Source organism: Taurulus bubalis (assembly GCF_910589615.1).
Source record: "Taurulus bubalis genome assembly, chromosome: 9".
NCBI lineage: Eukaryota > Metazoa > Chordata > Actinopteri > Perciformes > Cottidae > Taurulus > Taurulus bubalis.
The window spans coordinates 27,968,113-27,992,380 of NC_136597.1; the positions used below are offsets into that span (position 1 = coordinate 27,968,113).

Genomic DNA, 24,268 nt, shown 5'->3' on the forward strand with positions numbered 1-24,268 from the left:
CCCTGAAGGCCGCGGCTTGCGTGACCACCGGGGCGAGCTGAAAGGTCGCCTCTCTCTTCGCCGAGAAGCTTCGGGGACGCTCATCCGTCTCGCTGCGACAGTTACCGCCGTTTACCAGCTGACTCCGTACGGGAGGGGAACCCGGGGCCGAGATGAAGGAGCCGGCGGTCGTGGCGTTTCTGTCTCTGGCCGTGGTTCTGGCCTCCGAGGGCGGCGCTCGCTGCCCCGCACTGTGCCACTGCGAGACGCGCCCCTGGTTCTCGCCCAGCTCCGTGTACGGCGAGGCCGCCACCGTGGACTGCAACGACTTGGGCCTCTCGGCGCTACCGGAGAGCCTCCCCTCGGAGACGCAGGTGCTGCTGCTGCAGGCCAACGACATCGGTCGCGTGGAGAACGCTTTGGATTACTTGACCAACGTCACTGAGATCAACTTGTCCCAGAACAACATCTCCTCCGTGAGCGACGTCCGTCTGGGGTCGCTGCCCCGGCTGCTGTCGCTCCACATGGAGGAGAACTGGATCCAGGAGCTTCCTGACAGCGGCCTGGCGTCCCTGCCCAACCTCCAGGAGTTCTACATCAACCACAACCTGATTTTCTCCATTCGCCCCGCGGCATTTCGGGGTCTGAGCCGGCTGCTGAGGCTCCATCTCAACTCCAACCGACTGACGAGCATCGACAGCCGCTGGTTCCGGCATCTGCCCGCCCTGGAGATACTGATGTTGGGAGAGAACCCCGTCATCCAGCTGTCGGACATGAGCTTCAAACCGCTGGCGAACCTCCGGAGCCTCGTGCTCGCCAAGATGAATTTGACTGAAATGCCGGACGATGCTCTGGACGGCCTGGAGAACTTGGAGAGCATCTCGTTCTTTGACAACTTGCTCAGCATAGTCCCGCGAGCCGCCTTGACGAAAGTGCAGAGTTTAAAGTTTCTGGATTTGAACAAGAACCCCATCGAGAGGCTCCAGAGAGGGGACTTCGTGGACATGATGCACCTCAAGGAGCTCGGCGTCAACAGCATGCCGGAGCTCGTGTCCATCGACAGCTTCGCCCTGAACAACCTGCCGGAGCTGACCAAGGTGGAGGCCACCAACAACCCCCGGCTGTCCTACATCCACCCGCGGGCCTTCCACAAGCTGCCCCGGCTGGAGACCCTGATGCTGAACAGCAACGCCCTGAGCGGGCTCCACCGCGGCACCGTGGAGGCCCTGCCCAACCTGCGAGAGGTCAGCCTGCACAGCAACCCCATCCGCTGTGACTGCGTCGTCCGCTGGGTCAACATGAACCGGACCGCCGTCCGCTTCATGGAGCCCGACTCCTTGTTCTGCGCCGAGCCGCCGGAGTACCGCGGCCAGCGAGTCCGACAGGTGCACTTCAGGGAGATGACGGAGATCTGCCTCCCTCTGATCTCACCCGGCAGCCTCCCGACCCGGGTGGAAGTCGGCCGAGGGAGGTCCGTGTCGCTGCACTGCCGGGCGTTCGGAGAACCGGAGCCGGAGATCTTCTGGGTGATGCCGTCGGGCGACAGGGTCCTGCCCGGCAGCGCGTCCGATAAGCACTACATGCACCCCGAGGGCACCTTCGACCTCTACGACGCCACGGAGCGGGAGGCAGGCTTGTACACCTGCGTCGCCCACAATCTAGTCGGGGCGGACCTCAAGTCCGTGGCGGTCGCCGTGGACGGATACATCGCCCGCCGCTCAAACCAACCTCTGCAGGTGCACGTCTCATCCGTGCAGTCTCATTCTTTTAGAGTTTCCTGGGACAGCGCCGGGGGTTTGGTGTCACGGCTGAACTGGTCGGTTTTAGCCCCCGGCAGCGGCGGCGGCCTCCTGATGCCGCTCACAGCCAGGCTTCCCGCCGATGTCAAAGAGCACCAAATCAAGCGGCTGAAGGCCTCCACGGGCTACCGGGTCTGCGTCGAGGTCACCGCGGCGCAGCCCGGATACAGCGGGACCTGCGTCAACGTGACCACGAAGGAGGCCGCGGCCCCGAGGGGCCACACCGAGAACTGGGACGGTCTGGTGATGGCCGCCTGTGCCGTGTTCTTCATCGTGGTGGCCGTGGCTTGCTCCGTCGTCTACACGTCTCTGTACAGCCAAACGTTGTACAGGAAGCTCGTAGCGGACCCGGCTGAAACGCGGCTGATTCCCAGCACTCATTCCTCCTCATCATCATCTTCTTCCTTCCTGGAATTCGGTGCGTCCGGGATCAAGGTGAGGGCCACTGTAATAGACTTACCGGATGGCTCGATGTAAGAAATGTCCTTGTCTGCAGGAGCACTTTGGGATTAAGCGAAGATGAAGAGTGATGAAGACGCCGGACGATGTGATTTACGAGCCCTCTTTTAAAAAAGACTTGATGGGACGTGTTGCTCTGCAGCTCAGCGGGTTGCATCGAGAGGAAAGCTCACGGCACAAAGGACTAAAAGCAGAGACTATTTTGTATTTCAGACCTGTGTCATTATAACGAGCTTCATCGTGACTATAATCTACAATGGCCATTACTGCAGAGGAAATATTGTCTTAAATACTGTTGAAGACGCTTTGATGTCTGCAAAAAACAAACAAAAAAAACACATTTTCTTTGCTGTGTTACGTTGAAGCGAAGACAATTTGTAACAACATTGTTAGTCTCGTGTACAATCAAGCCGATTATAATGTAAACAATTTTATGAACAAATACATTTTTCATTAAACCTGTGAGGTGACTTATAACGGCAATCTGTTCTCGTTACATCTGGACACTCTTTTACCGAAAAGCATGTCTTTGAATATTTTATTGTCTCATTGCCGCAGAAAAGAAAAAAAGAAACTCTTTGAAATGCAAGAACATTAATTTGTACGGACGCGGTTCATGAATCTCACCGTTTGAGTTCTGCTGTCGACAAACACGATTACAGCCGCCGCCCTTCAAGGTGCTCTCACGGTCTGTTTGTATGTGTGTGTGTGTGTGTGTGTGTGTGTGTGTGTGTGTGTGTGTGTGTGTGTGTGTGTGTGTGTGTGTAAAGAGCGAGGACATTGGCAAACCCATTGACTTTGAATTGCATTATATTCCCTTTCATTAAAAATCCAATATGGATTCCAGACACAGACCTCAGCGGGTGATGAATCGCCGTCACGCGCAAACTGATGGGAGGCGAGGGAGGGGGGGCAGTCATAGATCACCTGGTGAGTCATAGATCACCTGGGCTTCAGCACCTTGGACAGGGCTTTTAGAGCGCTGCCATCCGTCACCGCCTCAGGAGATGAAACAGGACCCATTAGAGGTGGCAGTGAGCGGGTCAGCGAGTACGAAGCCGCCCTCTTCCCCCGGCGTGACCCGGAGAGGTTCGTTTTGAGGTGCGGGGGGACAAATGGACCACGAAAACGATGACGAGAGCCGGGCTCATTAGAGAGGAAGAGCTAACGAGCATTCTGGGTATTTAGGAGAGCAGCTGCGTGAGAACAAGGCGGGTAATAAAATAAAGGAGATGACTTGTTCCTGCCTCACCTGAGCTGCTGGGTTCAACTGGAATGAACCGCCAACGAGTGATCTCACAAAGCTAATAGAAATAATCTTATACTCCTTCAAGCTGCCCAAAGATAAACGCCGATACACAACCAGCAGCTCCTCCAGGTGAATCACACTGGTTAAAAATAAATCACACAGAACTGAAATCTGCTCGTCAGGAAACAGTAACACCAACAGCACAAAACCTCCTTTACCAAGTTTAGCCCAAACGACCTCTACGACCTCTACGAACTCTGAAACCAAATATCAGCAAGCGCATCACTGATATAACGGTTGAATTCACTAGAGCTCTGAGATTAAAAACACATTCCAAAGACTGTAAACGATCTATAAAAAACCTCCTTCTGTGTCCAATCAGCATGGAGATGAAGAAGTAGTTCATCCCTCCACCCAGATGCCGGTGATAAAGACGGTGGGTGTCACATCGTGGGTTTTTGTGTTTCCCGTCCTGCGGTGGCCAATCAGAGGTGGGCGTCGCCCCGCAGACGTGATTAACTCGCAGGAACTCGCCCGCTCATTAATACAGAGCGTGACAGGCGGAGGGTTTACGATCTCCACAGCGACGGGAAGATGATGATGATGTATGACCATCACTCACGGGACAATTAGTCCACTCAGTCGAGCTGGAAATGACTCATTTTGGTCTTTTAGTAACTGTTGGCACGTTGACTCAAAGGACAGGAAGTCCACCTGGAAGACTGCGTACAGGTTCATTGGTGGTTCAACTCATGACCTCGGTACTTTTATTTAAAGTCTCTCTTCATTCATTACTAGAAGAATTTATAAAAACATGACTGTTGTCTTTTTCCTTCTTTCTTTCCTTCCTTCCTACCTCCGTGCTGCCATTCCTTGCCGACCTTCCTTTCCTTTTTCCTTTTCCACCTGTAGGGTTCATCTAGCTGTAGAGTTCATCTAGCTGTAGGGTTCATCTAGCTGTAGGGTTCATCCAGCTGAAGGGTACATCCACCTGTAGGGTTCATCTACCTGTAGGGTTCATCCACCTGAAGGGTTCATCTAGCTGTAGGGTTCATCCACCTGAAGGGTTCATCCACCTGTAGGGTTCATCCACCTGAAGGGTGCATCCACCTGAAGGGTTCATCTACCTGTAGGGTTCATCTACCTGTAGGGTTCATCCACCTGTAGGGTCCTTCTACCTGTAGAGTTCATCCACCTGTTACAAACATTTGGAAATCAGACCAGGCCCGCGGCTCGTTGCCACGGGGACTAAAACCAGAGGCATCAACCTCGCTCTGCTCATCAGAGCCTCCGGCTTCAGAGTCGGATTCTCCTCTTAGACTAAACAACAGCGCTGACTGGGGGATCAGAGCTTTTTGAGCTTCTACTATTGTTTTGATGACGAAGACTCGCTATTCACACCCTGGTGACCCGGACTAACTAACCCATTCACACCCTGGTGACCCGGAGTAGCTAACCCATTCACACCCTGGTGACCCGGACTAGCTAACCCATTCACACCCTGCTGACCCGGACTAACTAACCCATTCACACCCTGGTGACCTGGACTAACTAACCCATTCACACCCTCCGGAATGGCTCCTCTCATCTCCAGTTCCTCATGGATAGCATCGACGGGGGCGGTGGTCTTGCCTCCGGGAGAGCGAAGTACAATAGAGGTCATGTGACCAGAAGTACAATAGATGTCATGTGACCAGAAGGACAATAGATGTCATGTGACCAGAAGTACAATAGATGGCTTAAACCAGAGACCTGGTGTATTTACGCCTCTATGACGCCATGTTGAGTGATGGAGATGCTACGATGTTAGCGTAGCTTAGCACCAATCGATCCAGACTTCATTCAGAAAACCAGCATTTTAAAAGCTGTCTGCTCGACGTCTTGTGGAGAAAAATAACAAAACAAGAATTCAGACTTTTTACAAATCGGCATCGTGATATGATATTTCTGCATCTTTTTTAATCCGGTTATTGCAATAAAATCACAGCTAACTATTTTATTCTGGGTTCATGCGGCCTGCTAGAAACACAGAACGCAGCCTATGGAGGATGTGACGAACAGACGCGACTGCGTTTATTTTCCCTGGTTATTTTCCACAAGACGGCCAGAGCAGCACCAGAGGTCATTTCATCCGTGAACGATGAGACCTCGGCTTCAACCTCGGCTTCAACCTCGACTTCAACCTCGTCTCGTCTTTCAGCTCTTTGGGAAAATAAAGTCAAAGTTAAAGATCTCACGGCTGTAAGTGCGTCAGAGAGAACTGATGCCGGATGCCGGTGATAAAGATGGTGGGTGTCACATCGTGGGTTTTTGTGTTTCCCATCCTCCAGCGGCCAATCAGAGGTGGGCGTCGCCCCGCAGACGTGATTAACTTGCAGGAACTCACCCGCTCATTAATACAGAGCGTGACAGGCGGAGGGTTTACGATCTCCACAGCGACGGGACGATGATGATGATGTATGACCATCACTCACGGGACAATTAGTCCACTCAGTCGAGCTGGAAATTACTCATTTTGGTCTTTTAGTAACTGTTGGCACGTTGACTCAAAGGACAGGAAGTCCACCTGGAAGACTGCGTACAGGTTCATTGGTGGTTCAACTCATGACCTCGGTACTTTTATTTAAAGTCTCTCTTCATTCATTACGAGAATAATTTATAAAAACATGACTGTTGTCTTTTTCCTTCCTTCTTTCCTTCCTTTCTACCTCCCTGCTGCCATTCCTTGCCTCCCTTCCTTTCTTTTTTCCTTTTCCACCTGAAGGGTTCATCCACCTGTAGGGTTCATCCACCTGAAGGGTTCATCCACTTGTAGGGTTCATCTACCTGTAGGGTTCATCTACCTGTAGGGTTCATCCACCTGTAGGGTCCTTCTACCTGTAGAGTTCATCCACCTGTAGGGTTCATCTACAAGGGTTTGTCTTATCTGTAGGGTTCATCCACCTGTATGGTTCATCTACCTGTAGGGTTCATCTACCTGTAGGGTTCATCTACCTGAAGGGTTCATCCACCTGTAGGGTTCATCTACCTGTAGGGTTCATCTATCTGTAGGGTTCATCTACCTGTAGGGTTCATCTACCTCAAGGGTTCATCCACCTGTAGGGTTCATCTACCTGTAGGGTTCATCTATCTGTAGGGCTAATCTACCTGAAGGGTTCATCTACCTGTAGGGTTCATCTACCTCAAGGGTTCATCCACCTCTAGGGTTCATCTACCTCAAGGGTTCATCCACCTCTAGGGTTCATCTACCTCAAGGGTTCATCTACCTGAAGAGTTCATCCGCCTGTGAGGTTCATCTACCTGTAGGGTTCATCTACCTCAAGGGTTCATCCACCTGTAGGGTTCATCAACGGGTTCTCCTCTAGATGTCTAAGGAAGCGATCGTTGAGTGAACCAATATAAAAACATCCTCAAATCAAAGTGACCCGTTCCATGGCGAGCGTGTGAAGCCGTGTAAAGCCGTGTGAAGCTCCAGCAGCGAGACGCTGGAGGGGAAAACCCACTTTAAGGTTGTGAATAACGAGCTGCGCGATGGGCTCGTTGCAGGATTCAGGCTCCGCCCCCAGGAGAATCTCCTCTCGGAGTTTGAGCGAGTGGAACAAACAGCGGACTCATCAAAGACGAAGCGCCGCTGGAGATAACACCAGAAAGCAGCCGGCGGGCTTAATGAGCACGTTGGGTCCCAGAGGGCTCATATCTGCCCTTTTATGCACCGTCACATTACCGTGTTTACCGCCACTCCTCCTCCTTTCCTGCTAATAATAATCTGTGTGAATTGGACTAATACCTCTCATTACCGCAGTTCCTCTGCCGCACGTACATAAAATGAACTCAGCAGGAGAGCGGAACTATTTCTCTCGTGAATTATTACCTCATTAATTATTATTACCTCATTACAAACAATTGGAAATCGACCTCGCTCTGCTCATCAGAGCCTCCGGCTTCAGAGTCGGATTCTCCTCTTAGACTAAACAACAGCGCTGACTGGGGGATCGGAGCTTTTTGAGCTTCTACTATTGTTTTGAGGACGGAGACTCGCTATTCACACCCTGGTGACCCGGACTAACTAACCCATTCACACCCTGGTGACCCGGACTAACTAACCCATTCACACCCTGGTGACCCGGACTAACTAACCCATTCACACCCTGGTGACCCGGACTAGCTAACCCATTCACACCCTGGTGACCCGGACTAGCTAACCCATTCACACCCTCCTGAATGGCTCCTCTCATCTCCGGTTCCTCATGGATAGCATCGACGGGGGCGGTGGTCTTGCCTCCGGGAGAGCGAAGTACAATAGAGGTCATGTGACCAGAAGTACAATAGATGTCATGTGACCAGAAGGACAATAGATGTCATGTGACCAGAAGTACAATAGATGTCATGTGACCAGAAGGACAATAGATGTCATGTGACCAGAAGTACAATAGATGTCATGTGACCAGAAGTACAATAGATGGCTTAAACCAGAGACCTGGCGTATTTACGCCTCTATGACGCCATGTTGAGTGATGGAGATGCTACGATGTTAGCATAGCTTAGCACCAATCGATCCAGACTTCATTCAGAAAACCAGCATTTTAAAAGCTGTCTGCTCAACGTCTTGTGGAGAAAAATAACAAAACAAGAATTCAGACTTTTTACAAATCGGCATCGTGATATGATATTTCTGCATCTTTTTTTAATCCGGTTATTGCAATAAAATGACAGCTAACTATTTTATTCTGGGTTCATGCGGCCTGCTAGAAACACAGAACGCAGCCTATGGAGGATGTGACGAACAGACGCGACTGCGTTTATTTTCCCTGGTTATCTTCCACAACACGGCCAGAGCAGCACCAGAGGTCATTTCATCCGTGAACGATGAGACCTCGGCTTCAACCTCGGCTTCAACCTCGACTTCAACCTCGTCTCGTCTTTCAGCTCTTTGGGAAAATAAAGTCAAAGTTAAAGATCTCACGGCTGTAAGTGCGTCAGAGAGAACTTCCTGTGAGAGTAATAGCTGATGGATCTATTTATAAGTGGAGCTTTTCCCAGCACATGCAGCTGTGGACGGTTCCGCGCTGCAGGAGCGTGGAACCACGCGTCGGGCATGAAAGCTTTTTAAAAGCACAGATCTGACGAGAGCGCTCCGGTCCGAAGGATTCCTCTGTGGACGGTTCGCATGGGAGGCGGTGGTTATGACGGAGGAACCGGCTGCAGCCGGCTGAGTGTGAAGCCGAGCTGAAAGAGTTTCTCAGGCGGAACAATGACTGTTTTAAAAATATACACGAGTCTGTAGGTTGTCGAGAAGCGACACGAATAGTTGTGTAACGCGAGAAGAGGAGGCAGCCGGAGAGAGAGGGTTCAAACCAAGGCCTGCTGCAGTGGGCGGGAACACACTAAACATTCACACAATAATATAGCTGCACTTTACTTTGAAGGTTGTTCTCATGCAGCGTTTGTAGCGATGCCTGCGAAAAATTATGTGCTGCAATTATAGATATCCCACAAATTAATTCAGTATGTTATCAATGTAATCATGAACGAGGAAATATGAAGGCCTCAAACGCCACACGGGAATGGAGAGAAGGTGGAGGGGTCCAACCAGGTGTGTTAAAGCTGCATCATCTCTCCTGACCACCAGGGGGCGTCTCCTCTGGTTGTATAGAAATCTATGCTTCATGTGTTAAAGCTGCATTCTCTCTCCTGACCACCAGGGGGTGACTCCTCTGGTTGTATAGAAGTCTATGCTTCATGTGTTAAAGCTGCATTCTCTCTCCTGACCATCAGGGGGTGACTCCTCTGGTTGTATAGAAGTCTATATATACTTTCCACAGACACCTGCCTCACAGAAACCCACAACTCCACGTGTCTAATGGTGCGCCTCGCAGCTGCAGCGATCATGAATCAAGCTTCACTGTAACCCCGCAGGATTCTTCTTCTGTCCACTACGATGCTGTAAATCTGTAACTCTGTAACAACAAAGCTTATCAGCCTGAACAAACAGCACAAACAGCTCCATCAGTCCTGAAGCTTAAACGCTACGGTGACTGAGCCGTCACAGTCTGAGGGATCAGACTCCATTTAGATTCTCTAAGAGTCCGACAACGGCAGCGCCTCTCTGAACACGAGTCATCCTGCAGGGCGGTTCATTATGAGGAACCAGGGCGGTTCATACGGGGAACCAGGATGGTTCATTATGAGGAACCAGGGCGGTTCATACAGGGAACCAGGGCGGCTTGTTAGTCGACTCCGGGACAATGAGAATAGCCACGGTCCGGTCATCCATGACTTTGTGAAGTGGTGTGAGGAGTCATATCTGCAACTAAACATATGTAACCAAAGACATGACCATTGATTTTAGGAGGCGTGCAGTCATATCCATTCAGGGTCAGACTGTGGAATGTGTGCAATCTTATAAGTATCTTGGGACAATTATCGACTCTGAAGGTCCGCCCCCTCCAGACCAGAGGACTGTTCGGCACCTCGGGTAACCGGTGGGTCGATGCCCGTCTGGTTAAAGGCTCCGGGGATCGATGACATAACGATGAGCTCATCTGCTCCAAGGTGGACTCTGGAGGCCGGACCCTCATCGAGTGCATCGCACCGACAGAAAGTCTTTACGCTCACGAGACACGGCGCCGCAGAGAGAACATAGATCCATCAATCATCAATCTCCTTAGCGGCCACAACAAAACCCTCCGTGAGGAAGCGTCTGGCGGGTCGCTCTGTCAACATGTTGAAACTACGCTGAGCTCAGAGAGAGAGATGTGGGTTTCTCTCTCCTTGAACGCCACGAAATCCTACTTCTCATTGGTCCGTTCAAATGTAATAAAAAGGGGTGAAAACAAAATGTCACCGACATGGAGGGATAAACATGGAGCAGCTTCCAGACAGAGTCGTGTAACGTGAAGTAAAGTGAAGCGCCACGGCAGAGTTCCTCCTGCAGAACGCTGTCAGAGCGGAGTCTTCAACGGGAGACTCAAACGACCGGAGAAAGCATCTGAAGGATTCTGCTTTCATGAAATCAGACCTGCTGTCACGACCCTCAGAGACCACCAGAGACCCTCAGAGACCCTCAGAGACCACCAGAGACCCACAGAGACCACCAGAGACCACCAGAGACCCTCTGAGACCCTCAGAGACCACCAGAGACCCACAGAGACCACCAGAGACCCTCAGAGACCCTCAGAGACCACCAGAGACCACCAGAGACCCTCAGAGACCACCAGAGACCCTCAGAGACCACCAGAGACCCACAGAGACCACCAGAGACCACCAGAGACCCTCAGAGACCCACAGAGACCCCCAGAGACCACCAGAGACCCACAGAGACCACCAGAGACCCTCAGAGACCACCAGAGACCCCCAGAGACTCCCAGAGACCACCAGAGACCCTCAGAGACCCACAGAGACCACCAGAGACCACCAGAGACCCTCAGAGACCCACAGAGACCCACAGAGACCACCAGAGACCACCAGAGACCACCAGAGACCCTCAGAGACCACCAGAGACCCCCAGAGACCCCCAGAGACCCACAGAGACCACCAGAGACCCTCAGAGACCCACAGAGACCCCCAGAGACCCCCAGAGACCCACAGAGACCACCAGAGACCCTCAGAGACCCACAGAGACCACCAGAGACCCTCAGAGACCCACAGAGACCCACAGAGACCACCAGAGACCACCAGAGACCCACAGAGACCACCAGAGACCACCAGAGACCACCAGAGACCACCAGAGACCCTCAGAGACCCACAGAGACCACCAGAGACCCTCAGAGACCCACAGAGACCACCAGAGACCACCAGAGACCCTCAGAGACCCACAGAGACCACCAGAGACCCACAGAGACCCACAGAGAATGGTTTTAATGGTGTTAATGGTGTGAGTTCTGTGAGTTCTGTGTCATTAAATATTAATCCGTATGACTTTACCATGTGCTCCTTTAATTATGCAGCGCGTAATGCACCTTATTAATAATGAACACGCTGCGCTTTCATTTCAGTTTTCACTTACAAAAAATAAATACAGAAATCACTTCAAAGGTTTGAGGAAGAAAGTTAACTTTTACTTTCAAAGATGTTTAAAAGGCGTAACATCTGTATTTTCTCATGTTTGCCATTCGTAGAGAACATTATAGATAACAACATAATGCATCTCATATTCACTGTGCTCACTTCTACAATGAATGGAGAAGCTTTAAACATCCCATAATAATAATACTAATGAGGTCCAGATTAAGTGTTTTTGGCCTCCATCGCTGAGTCCTTCAACATGGAGAGAGAGAGAGAAAGAGAGAAAGAGAGAGAGAGAGAGAGAAAGAGAGAGAGAAAGAAAGAGAGAGAGAGAGAGAGAGAGAGAGAAAGAGAGAGAGAGAGAGAGAAAGAGAGAGAGAAAGAAAGAGAGAGAGAGAGAGAGAGAGAGAGAGAGAAAGAGAGAGAGAGAGAGAGCTATTGACAGGCGGCAGAGGAATCAAATCTGTGTTATTAATGTTAATCACACGGAGAATAATGAACCCACCGGCAGCCGACCTCGATGTGTTACGAAGGAGATGTGACGGACAACGCGCCGTGTGTGTGTGTGTGTGTGTGTGTGTGTGTGTGTGTGTGTGTGTGTGTGTGTCCTTCAGTGTCAATCCGTCCGCAGAGCGCTGACGGCGTCTGAAGTCCCGATCAAAGACCGGCGCGCTGTGACCTCGTGGTTATGATTCATGACCGATGCGTCGCTCAGAGCCTCATGTTGAACCTCTTCTGTTTTAATGAAACCACGTTTTGTTTGTATTTTGGCTGCAGGTTGTGACAATTTGGTGTGAAAACTGCCAGCTGGGGTTTGAACAGAAAACAAAGTTGAAAAAAAGAAAAGAATGTGAAATAAAAACCACTGCAGTGTTTTTATGAAGCTGCTAAAACAAAGCGGCAGAGAAACTAACGTCATCCTCAGGTTATGAGTTTATGGATCTGCAGCATGACACAGTTCATAGTCTGACCCATACTCACACATTTACATGACTTTTACTACACTTTGTGGATTTTTCTTTTTTTTCAAGGACTTTTCCAGTTCTGGAAATAACCATTTTAAAACTACATGACTTTTCCAGGTTTTCCATGACCGTAAGAACCCTGCATTAAGACAGACCTGTGTTTCACACGCAGGTCTGTCTTGATGTGAGGGTCTTGGGGGTCTTGCGGGTCTGGGGGTCTCAGAGACTCTTCAGACCCCTGAGAGTCTCACAGGAACTCTAAAACATGAAGACAGTTATTTGTCACTTCTCGTGGGTGAAGAACCGCTCGGCCTCTTCTTCACTGATGATTTCTCTGTGGGTTTAATTACTGGCCAACACACACGTGCACACACACACACGTGCACACACACACGTGCACACACACACACGTGCACACACACACGTGCACACACACACACGTGCACACACACACACACACACACAGCTTCATGATGAGATGGAAGTGAGAAACCAAACGGTGAAGATCTTCTTCCTTCAGACATCGTTTTGGTTTCATATAAAATCTTTGAGAACAGACGGGAATCGTGTCAAACATGTACACCATGCTGCAAGGCATTATGGGTCAACAACCTGTGTGAGTATGACAGTTAGTAGGTGTGTGTGTTTTTGTGGACTCTCGTTGAGAGCAGTTGCCACGGCAACGCCAGTGTCCAAGGCTGCTTCTATTGTGATGCCTACCTGAGTACTGTGTGTCCGTACACAGAGTACTCTCATTGGTGTTTAAAGAGTACTCTCATTGGTGTTTAAAGAGTACTCTCATTGGTGTTTAAAGAGTACTCTCATTGGTGTTTAAAGAGTACTCTGATTGGTGTTGAAAGAGTACTCTCATTGGTGTTTAAAGAGTGCTCTCATTGGGGATTAAAGAGTACTCTCATTTGGGTTTAAAGAGTACTCTCATTGGTGTTTAAAGAGTACTCTGATTGGGGTTTAAAGAGTACTCTCATTGGGGTTTAAAGAGTACTCTGATTGGGGTTTAAAGAGTACTCTCATTGGAGATAAAAGAGTACTCTCATTGGGGTTTAAAGAGTACTCTCATTGGTGTTTAAAGAGTACTCTCATTGGTGTTTAAAGAGTACTCTCATTGGTGTTTAAAGAGTACTCTGATTGGTGTTTAAAGAGTACTCTCATTGGTGTTTAAAGAGTACTCTCATTGGTGTTTAAAGAGTACTCACATTGGTGTTTAAAGAGTACTCTCATTGGTGTTTAAAGAGTACTCTCATTGGTGTTGAAAGAGTACTCTGATTGGGGTTTAAAGAGTACTCTCATTGGTGTTTAAAGAGTACTCTCATTGGGGATTAAAGAGTACTCTCATTTGGGTTTAAAGAGTACTCTCATTGGTGTTTAAAGAGTACTCTTATTTGGGTTTAAAGAGTACTCTCATTGGTGTTTAAAGAGTACTCTCATTGGGGATTAAAGAGTACTCTCATTGGGGTTTAAAGAGTACTCTCATTGGTGTTTAAAGAGTACTCTCATTGGTGTTTAAAGAGTACTCTCATTGGGGTTTAAAGAGTACTCTCATTGGTGTTTAAAGAGTACTCTCATTGGTGTTTAAAGAGTACTCTCATTGGTGTTTAAAGAGTACTCTCATTGGTGTTTAAAGAGTACTCTGATTGGTGTTTAAAGAGTACTCTCATTGGTGTTTAAAGAGTACTCTGATTGGTGTTTAAAGAGTACTCTCATTGGTGTTTAAAGAGTACTCTCATTGGTGTTTAAAGAGTACTCTCATTTGGTGTTTAAAGAGTACTCTGATTGGTGTTTAAAGAGTACTCTCATTGGTGTTTAAAGAGTACTCTCATTGGTGTTTAAAGAGTACTCAGATTGGTGTTTAAAGAGTACTCTCATTGGTGTTTAAAGAGTACTCAGATTGGTGTTTAAAGAGTACTCTCATTGGTGTTTAAAGAGTACTCTGATTGGTGTTTAAAGAGTACTCTCATTGGTGTTTAAAGAGTACTCAGATTGGTGTTTAAAGAGTACTCTCATTGGTGTTTAAAGAGTACTCAGATTGGTGTTTAAAGAGTACTCTCATTGGTGTTTAAAGAGTACTCAGATTGGTGTTTAAAGAGTACTCTCATTGGTGTTTAAAGAGTACTCTGATTGGTGTTTAAAGAGTACTCTCATTGGTGTTTAAAGAGTACTCAGATTGGTGTTTAAAGAGTACTCTCATTGGTGTTTAAAGAGTACTCAGATTGGTGTTTAAAGAGTACTCTCATTGGTGTTTAAAGAGTACTCTGATTGGTGTTTAAAGAGTACTCTCATTGGTGTTTAAAGAGTACTCTGATTGGGGTTTAAAGAGTACTCTCATTGGTGTTTAAAGAGTACTCTCATTGGTGTTTAAAGAGTACTCTGATTGGGGTTTAAAGAGTACTCTCATTGGTGTTTAAAGAGTACTCTCGTTGGTGTTTAAAGAGTACTCTGATTGGGGTTTAAAGAGTACTCTCATTGGTGTTTAAAGAGTACTCTCATTGGGGTTTAAAGAGTACTCTCATTGGGGTTTAAAGAGTACTCTCATTGGGGTTTAAAGAGTACTCTCATTGGGGTTTAAAGAGTACTCTCATTGGGGTTTAAAGAGTACTCTCATTGGGGATTAAAGAGTACTCTCATTGGGGTTTAAAGACTAAATATGAAAAAGCTTTTGTTCACTTTGTCAAGCAAAGAAGAAAAGTAAGAGATGTTTCCCGTGGTCAGCCACCATGTTGCTGCACATGTTACACAAACAGCTGACCAGATGAGGAGACGAGGGAAGGAGATGAGTGAAGGAGACCAGTGATGGAGATGAGTGAAGGAGACCAGTGAAGGAGACCAGTGAAGGAGACCAGTGAAGGAGATAAGTAAAGGAGACCAGTGAAGGAGACGAGGGAAGGAGACGTCAGAGACATACGAAATAATGTCGCATGCGAGACCAGCGGATCGCACATCACACTTCTTTCATCCACGACTTCTAAAGGCCGTCGCCTCATCAACATGCACATGTGACTTCTAAAGGCCGCCGCCTCATCAACATGCACATGTGACTTCTAAAGGCCGCCGCCTCATCAACATGCACATGTGACTTCTAAAGGCCGCCGCCTCATCAACATGCACATGTGACGGCATGTTGATCTATGAAAGTCCTGATCACTGATCCTCACACAACAAAGTCACGTCTGATGTTTAAGGCAGAAGGGAAACGACTTCAATGGCGACGTCCGCCGCTTTCATTCCCTTTCTTTCCCATGAGGCCGAGCGGGTCGGATGGCCTCACGAGAGCTTTGATCCCAGACCTCGTTACCACGGAGACCACTTCCTGGACCGAGGGCAGCGTTGATGTTGTCAACAGAAAAAGTATGAAGTATGAAACGGTGGTCACCAAAGTTTACCGGAACTAGAGAGGGACCTGGAACCAGAGTCCCTCGCCCGGTCAAAACTTAAAGAAAGAAAGCTTGACAGCGATCAGGACCAGAGATCCCGCCGGCCTCCTCTTCCTCCTCCTCCTCCTCCTCCTCCGGGCTAACTGCCGTCTTCACCTCCTCCAGCCGGCTGCTGATGACACAACGGACGGAGCGGCGGCTCAAATGCCTCCAAATTGAAAGAAAAGGCAGAGGTCGCGGCTCTGATGTCACACCTGCTGGAGCGATCGATCCCCCCTCAAGGCCTGTGCTTTATGCTGCTACTTTCCATTGATTTTGGGGAACGTGTTCAAAGATTTAATTACACAAGAAGACATAAACTGTCCCGAGCCGACAGGAGTTAGAGGCTGGCAGACATACAGCCGCGAGGATCGGCTTCGTGAGACAGTCAAGGAGTTTATGGGAGAAAAGCTTGACGAGGCTTTTTAGCTTTTGTGCTGGTGCATTAGCTCTGTTAGCTCCATTAGCTCCGTTAGCTCTTGGCTGTTTTAGCTCTGTTCGCTCTTTTAGCTGTGTTTGCTCTTTTATCTCTGTTGGCTCTTTTAGCTCCGTTAGCTCTGTTAGCTCCGTTAGCTCTTTTAGCTCCGTTAGCTCTTTTAGCTCCATTAGTAGCATGTGGCTCACACAGATGACGTGGTCCATTTAGGGACTCGACATCTTTCTATCAGCTCATTAATTAAAGAGTTTAGTTTATGACCTCCAGTCATGTGACGCTCTCCTTTCCTTGTTCCCGTTATTGACGCGGTTCCACGAGTCTCATCTCCGCCGTTAAAAAAAGGAAATGAGATGAAACTAGAACGCCCGGCTTCTGTTCAGGAAATAAGAAAAACAATTGTAGAAAATCCATAGCAATGAAAATAGGAGCAGAAGAGACGTTCAACTAAACAGACTGAAGCGTCGTCGCAACTTTACGAAGAACTCTGACGATCACTTTATTTTGAAAACAGAGTTGTTTAACTTGTACTTTGACGTTGATGATGAACATCCATCTGCGTTTGTCTCATAACTCCGGCGCTCACCGTCGGTAAAGATGGATGTCCCTGGATCCGGTCCTCAGAGAACCGGCTCTCTGGAGAGATGAACGGGCCTCAGAGCCTCATCGCCATCGGAGCTGGACGGCGAGGCGCCGCTTAAACGATGAAATACAACCGTCTGCCTGAGCCCCGCTTTAAACATGACAGATGGCTAAAGGCACACCAAGGGCAGCTCTGTGCTAACAGCAGCGCAGGAATTATCATGCTAATCTCCAGAAAAGGTAAAAACTGCCAGATGCACATTCATATTCCACCTCCGACCCACGACTGAGAGGAAGAACCCCGGCAGTTTAAAAAAAATAAAAAACTCCTGGCATCAAACGAGAAGCAGATCAGAGCTGGAAGAGGCTTTCTCCTCAGGCGGCAGGAACGTCACTTCCTGTCTCTCTCTCTCTCAGTTCATGATCTCAGATGAAGAAGACCAGTTCATGATCTCAGATGAAGAAGACCAGTTCATGATCTCAGATGAAGAAGACCAGTTCATGATCTCAGATGAAGAAGACCAGTTCATGATCTCAGATGAAGAAGACCAGTTCATGATCTCAGATGAAGAAGACCAGTTCATGATCTCAGATGAAGAAGACCAGCTCATGATCTCAGACGAAGAAGACCAGTTCATGATCTCATACGATGAAGACCAGTTCATGATTTAGACGAAGAAGACCAGTTCATGATCTCAGACGAAGAAGACCAGTTCATGATCTCAGACGATGAAGACCAGTTCATGATCTCAGACGAAGAAGACCAGTTCATGATCTCAGACGAAGAAGACCAGTTCGTGATCTCAGACGAAGAAGACCAGTTCATGATCTCATACAATGAAGACCAGTTCATGATTTAGACGAAGAAGACCAGTTAATGATCTCAGACGATGAAGACCAGTTCATGATTTAGACGAAGAAGACCAGTTCATGATCTCATACGATGAAGACCAGTTCATGATTTAGACGAAGAAGACCAGTTCATGATCTCAGACAAAGAAGACCAGTTTATTATCTCAGACGATGAAGACCAGTTCATGATCTCAGACGAAGAAGACCAGTTCATGATCTCATACGATGAAGACCAGTTCATGATTTAGACGAAGAAGACCAGTTCATGATCTCAGACGAAGAAGACCAGTTCATGATCTCAGACGATGAAGACCAGTTCATGATCTCAGATGATGAAGACCAGTTCATGATCTCAGACGAAGAAGACCAGTTCATGATCTCAGACAATGAAGACCAGTTCATGATCTCAGACGATGAAGACCAGTTCATGATCTCAGACGAAGAAGACCAGTTCATGATCTCAGACGATGAAGACCAGTTCATGATCTCAGATGAAGAAGACCAGTTCATGATCTCAGACGATGAAGACCAGTTCATGATCTCAGACGAAGAAGACCAGTTCATGATCTCAGACGATGAAGACCAGTTCATGATCTCAGACGAATAAGACCAGTTCATGATCTCAGATGAAGAAGACCAGTTCATAATCTCAGACGATGAAGACCAGTTCATGATCTGAGACGATGAAGACCAGTTCATGAACTCAGATGAAGAAGACTAGTTCATGATCTCAGACGATGAAGACCAGTTCATGATCTGAGACGATGAAGACCAGTTCATGATCTCAGACGAAGAAGACCAGTTCATGATCTCAGACGATGAAGACCAGTTCATGATTTAGATGAAGAAGACCAGTTCATGATCTCAGACGAAGAAGACCAGTTCATGATTTAGATGAAGAAGACCAGTTCATGATCTCAGAGGAAGAAGACCAGTTCATGATCTCAGACGAAGAAGACCAGTTCATGATCTCAGACGATGAAGACCAGTTCATGATCTCAGATGATGAAGACCAGTTCATGATCTCAGACGAAGAAGACCAGTTCATGATCTCAGACGAAGAAGACCAGTTTATTATCTCAGACGATGAAGACCAGTTCATGATCTCAGACGAAGAAGACCAGTTCATGATCTCATACGATGAAGACCAGTTCATGATTTAGACGAAGAAGACCAGTTCATGATCTCAGACGAAGAAGACCAGTTCATGATCTCAGACGATGAAGACCAGTTCATGATCTCAGATGATGAAGACCAGTTCATGATCTCAGACGAAGAAGACCAGTTCATGATCTCAGATGATGAAGACCAGTTCATGATCTCAGACGAAGAAGACCAGTTCATGATCTCAGACGATGAAGACCAGTTCATGATCTCAGACGATGAAGACCAGTTCATGATCTCAGACGAAGAAGACCAGTTCATGATCTCAGACGATGAAGACCAGTTCATGATCTCAGATGAAGAAGACCAGTTCATGACCTCAGACGATGAAGACCAGTTCATGATCTCAGACGAAGAAGACCAGTTCATGATCTCAGACGATGAAGACCAGTTCATGATCTCAGACGAATAAGACCAGTTCATGATCTCAGATGAAGAAGACCAGTTCATCATCTCAGACGAAGAAGACTAGTTCATGATCTCAGACGAAGAAGACCAGTTCATGATTTAGACGAAGAAGACCAGTTCATGATCTCAGACGAAGAAGACCAGTTCATGATCTCAGACGAAGAAGACTAGTTCATGATCTCAGACGATGAAGACCAGTTCATGATCTGAGACGATGAAGACCAGTTCATGATCTCAGACGAAGAAGACCAGTTCATGATCTCAGACGATGAAGACCAGTTCATGATTTAGATGAAGAAGACCAGTTCATGATCTCAGACGAAGAAGACCAGTTCATGATTTAGATGAAGAAGACCAGTTCATGATCTCAGAGGAAGAAGACCAGTTTATTATCTCAGACAATGAAGACCAGTTCATGAATTAGATGAAGAAGACCAGTTCATGATCTCAGAGGAAGAAGATCAGATCAGCTGAGGTTCAGGTTGTTTTGTCATGCTTCATCTTTTGGGTGTCCGGATATGGCTGAAAGCTCAGGGACACAGTTGCTCAAAAGCACCTTTCATTGCCCGTTTTATTCGAACATCGATCGCCCGCCGGCTGCTCATCACGACTCGGTGCTAGAACATCACATTTCTTCATCCTTTTAAATCCGGGCCTTTCCTAAATTGGACCAAAGTCACCAAAATAAAACAAGAAGGTCAAGAGCTTTTTCTCCATGAAGCCGACGGACAATGAACCGGCTTCATGACACGACTAAAAAATGGATTGGTCATCAATCTCAGTCTCCTGAAACCACCAACATGTAACTCTGGAAGCAAGACCTGGACCAGGTCTGAGGACCCCCCCCCCCAACCCCCCCCCCCCCCCGTCGCTCCACCTCTTCTCCATATGAATGTAAATCAGAGCGCTGGTTGAGACGGCTGCAGTAAACACAGTTCACACAGTTCCTTGAAAAAGAAGGTAAATCTATTAAATTGTCTCCTAAAAACTCTCCACCCGGCTGAACGGTCTCATTTATTCACAGTCTTCACCGCTCATCGGTCGAGGCTTATTCATTATTATTCAGTTATTAACAGCAGACGTGCTTCATTATTCTTGCTGCCATCATGACCTTCACATCCAGAGTCTTTCCATCCAAAACGAGGGCAAAATAATAAAGAAATCTCCTGTAAATCGTAATCTTAGCAATCACAAGATTCAATACAAATTCCTTAAAACAATATTTGGGGAAATCTGGGGACGTCCCGAGTCAATCCTGAGGATCCGTCTCATGACTCGAGGTAAATTGGGTTTAAATATTTCAAACAATACGAGTGTCACGAAGCTTTAGGCGAGCAAACACGACTCCAGCCGTCATCACAGGGAGCAAGAACATGTTGGATCCGACCTTGAGAGCCCACAGCGCTCCCGGAAATGAGAATTGTGTTTTTAACTAAAACTGTGCTCTCTCCTCATCCACAGTTCCGATTTAATTTATTTAAATTGCTAAAGTACCGTGTAGCCCTTCTTGACCGCACGGGTCTGTGGGAGTCTAATAAGTCAATCTAGATCATGTTCTGACCAGTATAAGTGTCTCAAAATTGCAAAGCGAGACCGGAATTTGTGTTGTGCTTTTTTTGGGGCAATCCGAGATCCTGCGATCTCATTGGTCCTCAGACTCTTCTGAAAGCACGTCAGACGGCTCATGTGGAAGTAGACGGTCATTTACATCTCCTGTTTGTCATGGTGCGAGCAAGGAAAAGCTCCATGGTCATTTTTTTATTTCTGAACCGAAAAACATGTTTTCTGGACTGAATATGCTTCCTAACATGTCAAAGCTTGTGTTTCTTGTGATTTTTATTGCAGGTTCAGATGCTTTAGGTCAGTGATTCTCAATTGGTGGTTTCACCCGTTTTCAGTGGGTTGCAGGCCTTTGCGAAAAAAAAAAAAATCTCTTTTTTTATTTTGAAAGGACTTTTTTATGCAGCGGAGTGTCGCCGGCTATAGTTTCAACTGGTTTTGCAACTAGCGAAATCCTGCATCATGATATGGGGGAGACTCTGGGTTTTTAAGATAATTTAATTAAACAGCCTACTAAAATAACTATAAAATTCACAACTGATGGCGCTGCTGCATGACAGAAACACTCTGGGGTCGTGAGGAGAATTGAGTGCTGCTTCATTTTCTGTAAAGCACAAAGTGTGTCAGTACCTACTGATGAGGTCATCACAAGAAAAGTTAATGTTGTAGATATGAATCCTTTTGAATTGCACTTTTGTTTAATATATTTTGAGTTAGTGTAAAAGCTGCTCCTCCAGACAGTGACGTGTCTCACAGTAAAGTGTTGGTCATGGATTCAGTGAGTGAGTATTCTCACCTAAAGTCATTTCAGTCTTTTTGAAACTACTTCTTAGTTGTTGGACTTTTTAGTTTGTGCATGAAAGCTGTTGAGTCTGTTTAAAAATGGCTGAAGATTCTGAATTGTTATGTATGTTGTAATACCTCGTGTCCTGAAGATGCACTTTGTGATTTTTAATTAAAATGCAGCTAATTGAGTGTAAAAGGGAACAGTTCCCTCTCTGTCATCGCCACTAGCTGCTCGGTTTGGTTATTAAACTTGTTTTTGTGTTAACATGCATATTCTGTACTATCTCAGGTTAAGAATGCAACATCTTTTCATTAAATAAATTGGAGAAGTTGAGAATGTTCCTCGATTTGGGTCGCGGCTTGTCATCCAGGGTGATGGTGGTCCCGGAGCCAGACCAGTTGAGAACCACTGCTTTAGGTTATAATCTTTCTAAAGATGTGCAGTATTACTCTGTGGGTTGATGTAAAGACACCAAACAATACAGTTAAAAAGGAGGAAACAAGCCTTTTTTGGGAATCTTGCTCAGACTCTTGACCATATTTATGCTGAATATATATATATTTAATTATTATTATTATTATTATTATTATTATTTCCTTGCCTATGTGTTTAAAGGCAAGGAGTTGTGGATTAGTTAGAGATCAAGGACAGCAGGGTCTGGTATTCATATCGTGGTCATGTGAGCTGTACCACTCCAGGGTGGAACTGGTTTTAAAGCTCCTGAAGGGAATGTGAAGAGAGGAGCTCCGACCATCGGGGCCGTAAGCCGATTACTGAAAGTCATGCCGGGTGTAAGAGAGCCGACGCGGAAATATTAACTTAAATTTACTCAAAGTTGGTGTCGTCTCAATTCGTCACCGTTACCTCGAAAGCGAGGCGCTTGATTTAAAGGGCCGGTACCGTGTTCCGGTAAACGTTCTGCCTCTGTAAGGAACCGCGTATTGATCTGTCTGTAAAAGGTACACAGAACCTCTCGCTCGTTGGCTGTAAAGCTCTGCAGACGCTCCTCCTGACAGACGGCCGGCGGTCAGAGAGCATCCAGGACAGAATGAAGACAGTTTTAAGAGCGGTGGTGCTCGTGGAGTCTTTAAGGCTCTCAGTGCCACACAGAGATTAGCGTAACCGTGTCAAAGCCGCCGGTGACGCAAAGCCTGCTGGGAGTTCGGGGTCCGGAGGAAAAGCCTGCAAGTCAGCCGGGATCAAAGCTCCCACACCAAAGCCGGGGCTGAAGGACGTGGACCTCGCCGCACGCCGCACATCCACCACGTCTTCTTCCTTTACCCGGCCTTTGAACCTTTACACCAGAGGACGCGTTGAGGAGCTGACCCGCCGCCTGAACCTTTCATTCACGTCTCACGTTAAAGCAAAGAGCCTCCGGCTGTCAGAGTGCATCAGGCTGATGAGAAATAAGTCAACAAAACTCAACTTTAACTCTGGGTTTCTCTCACCAGCCAGCTTTTAATTCACAAGCCGCTTTCATAGCTGATCTCCACCTCTGCCTCTCAGAGTCCTCGTGGTCCAAGGTGAACTATCACACTCTTAAATATCTGAGCTTCACTTCTTGGTCTTGAGGAGTCAACAATCTGCACAACAAAGCTCGCTGCAGGTCATTTATACACAAATACATACCTGTAAACTCATAAGGGGTGAAAAGTTTGATTGTATTAAGTGTGAAGAGCTGTACTGCTCCTCTCACGTCTGTTTGACCTCCACCTGCAGGTCCAGCTCCACCTCATCTCAGCTGCATCAAGCTGCTCTGCATATAGAGCGTCCTCTTCCTTAAACTCTTTCATTCACATCATCTGATCAATATCTGGGTCTCTTATGACCACATCATCACGTTGTTGGCTAATAAAAAACCTTTACCAGATCCTCCGGTGAGCCGGTTTAACGTTAAGAGTGACTGGTGAACTGAACCAGACCGGGCGGTACGGCATGTTTCATCACGTTACGGTTTTAGCTAACGTGATAGCAAGCAGACTAGCTTTCCATTAAAAAAACTGGTTGGATGGAAATGAAGATGCTGTTGACATCATAATGCTGATTGGCCAAAACTCGACACGTCACATCAAAGATGTTCTATTGCGAAGATCACAACCTCAGCTTTTCCACTTCATTCTGAAAGAAACATCTTCAATCTTACGTCCAAAAGAAGTCATGAAATACATTTTAAAAAGACTATAAAAATGCTTCCTGATGGAGTGGAAAGAGTTTTTCTCCACCTGCTGCCATTCAGAGTCGCTCCCTTCAGCGTTGACACCTTCATCGTGCCCTCAATATGTCAGCCGGCTGGCGGCGGGGGGAAGAGGAGGAGGAGGAGGAGGAGGAGGAAGATACGCTAAACGCCGCATGAGGACGCATTGCTACGCGTGGAGGTGATTCCCAGCTCGCTCGCGGGAGGAGATCTCCATGAGCGGCGGGCTTTGATGTCGACACGAGGAAGAGGAAGAGGAAGAGGAAGGAGACGAATCCCCCGAAGAGGAAGGAAGGAACGACCTCACACATCTCGTCACCCAGCATGCATCAGGGCAGAGAGGCAGAAGGAGTTCAGCTCATTCATTAAACAATGTGTATCATCAGCATTGTAAAGGAACAGGTG

The 24,268-nt window shown here is 47.4% G+C and overlaps 2 protein-coding genes across 2 annotated transcripts in view; one reads left to right on the top strand and one right to left on the bottom strand.

Moving 5' to 3' along the window:
- The window catches only part of immp2l (inner mitochondrial membrane peptidase subunit 2), a 51,855-nt gene that overhangs the window by 12,833 nt on the left and 14,754 nt on the right, over positions 1 to 24,268 (bottom strand). The gene's annotated exons all lie outside the window — the stretch shown is intronic.
- LOC306740937 (leucine-rich repeat neuronal protein 3-like) lies at positions 153 to 2,583 on the top strand (the record flags this gene model as incomplete). Its single annotated transcript, XM_079223184.1, has 1 exon — positions 153 to 2,583. The coding sequence occupies one exon, from the start codon at positions 153 to 155 to the stop codon at positions 2,253 to 2,255; it is 2,103 nt and encodes a 700-aa protein (XP_079079310.1). The 3' UTR covers positions 2,256 to 2,583.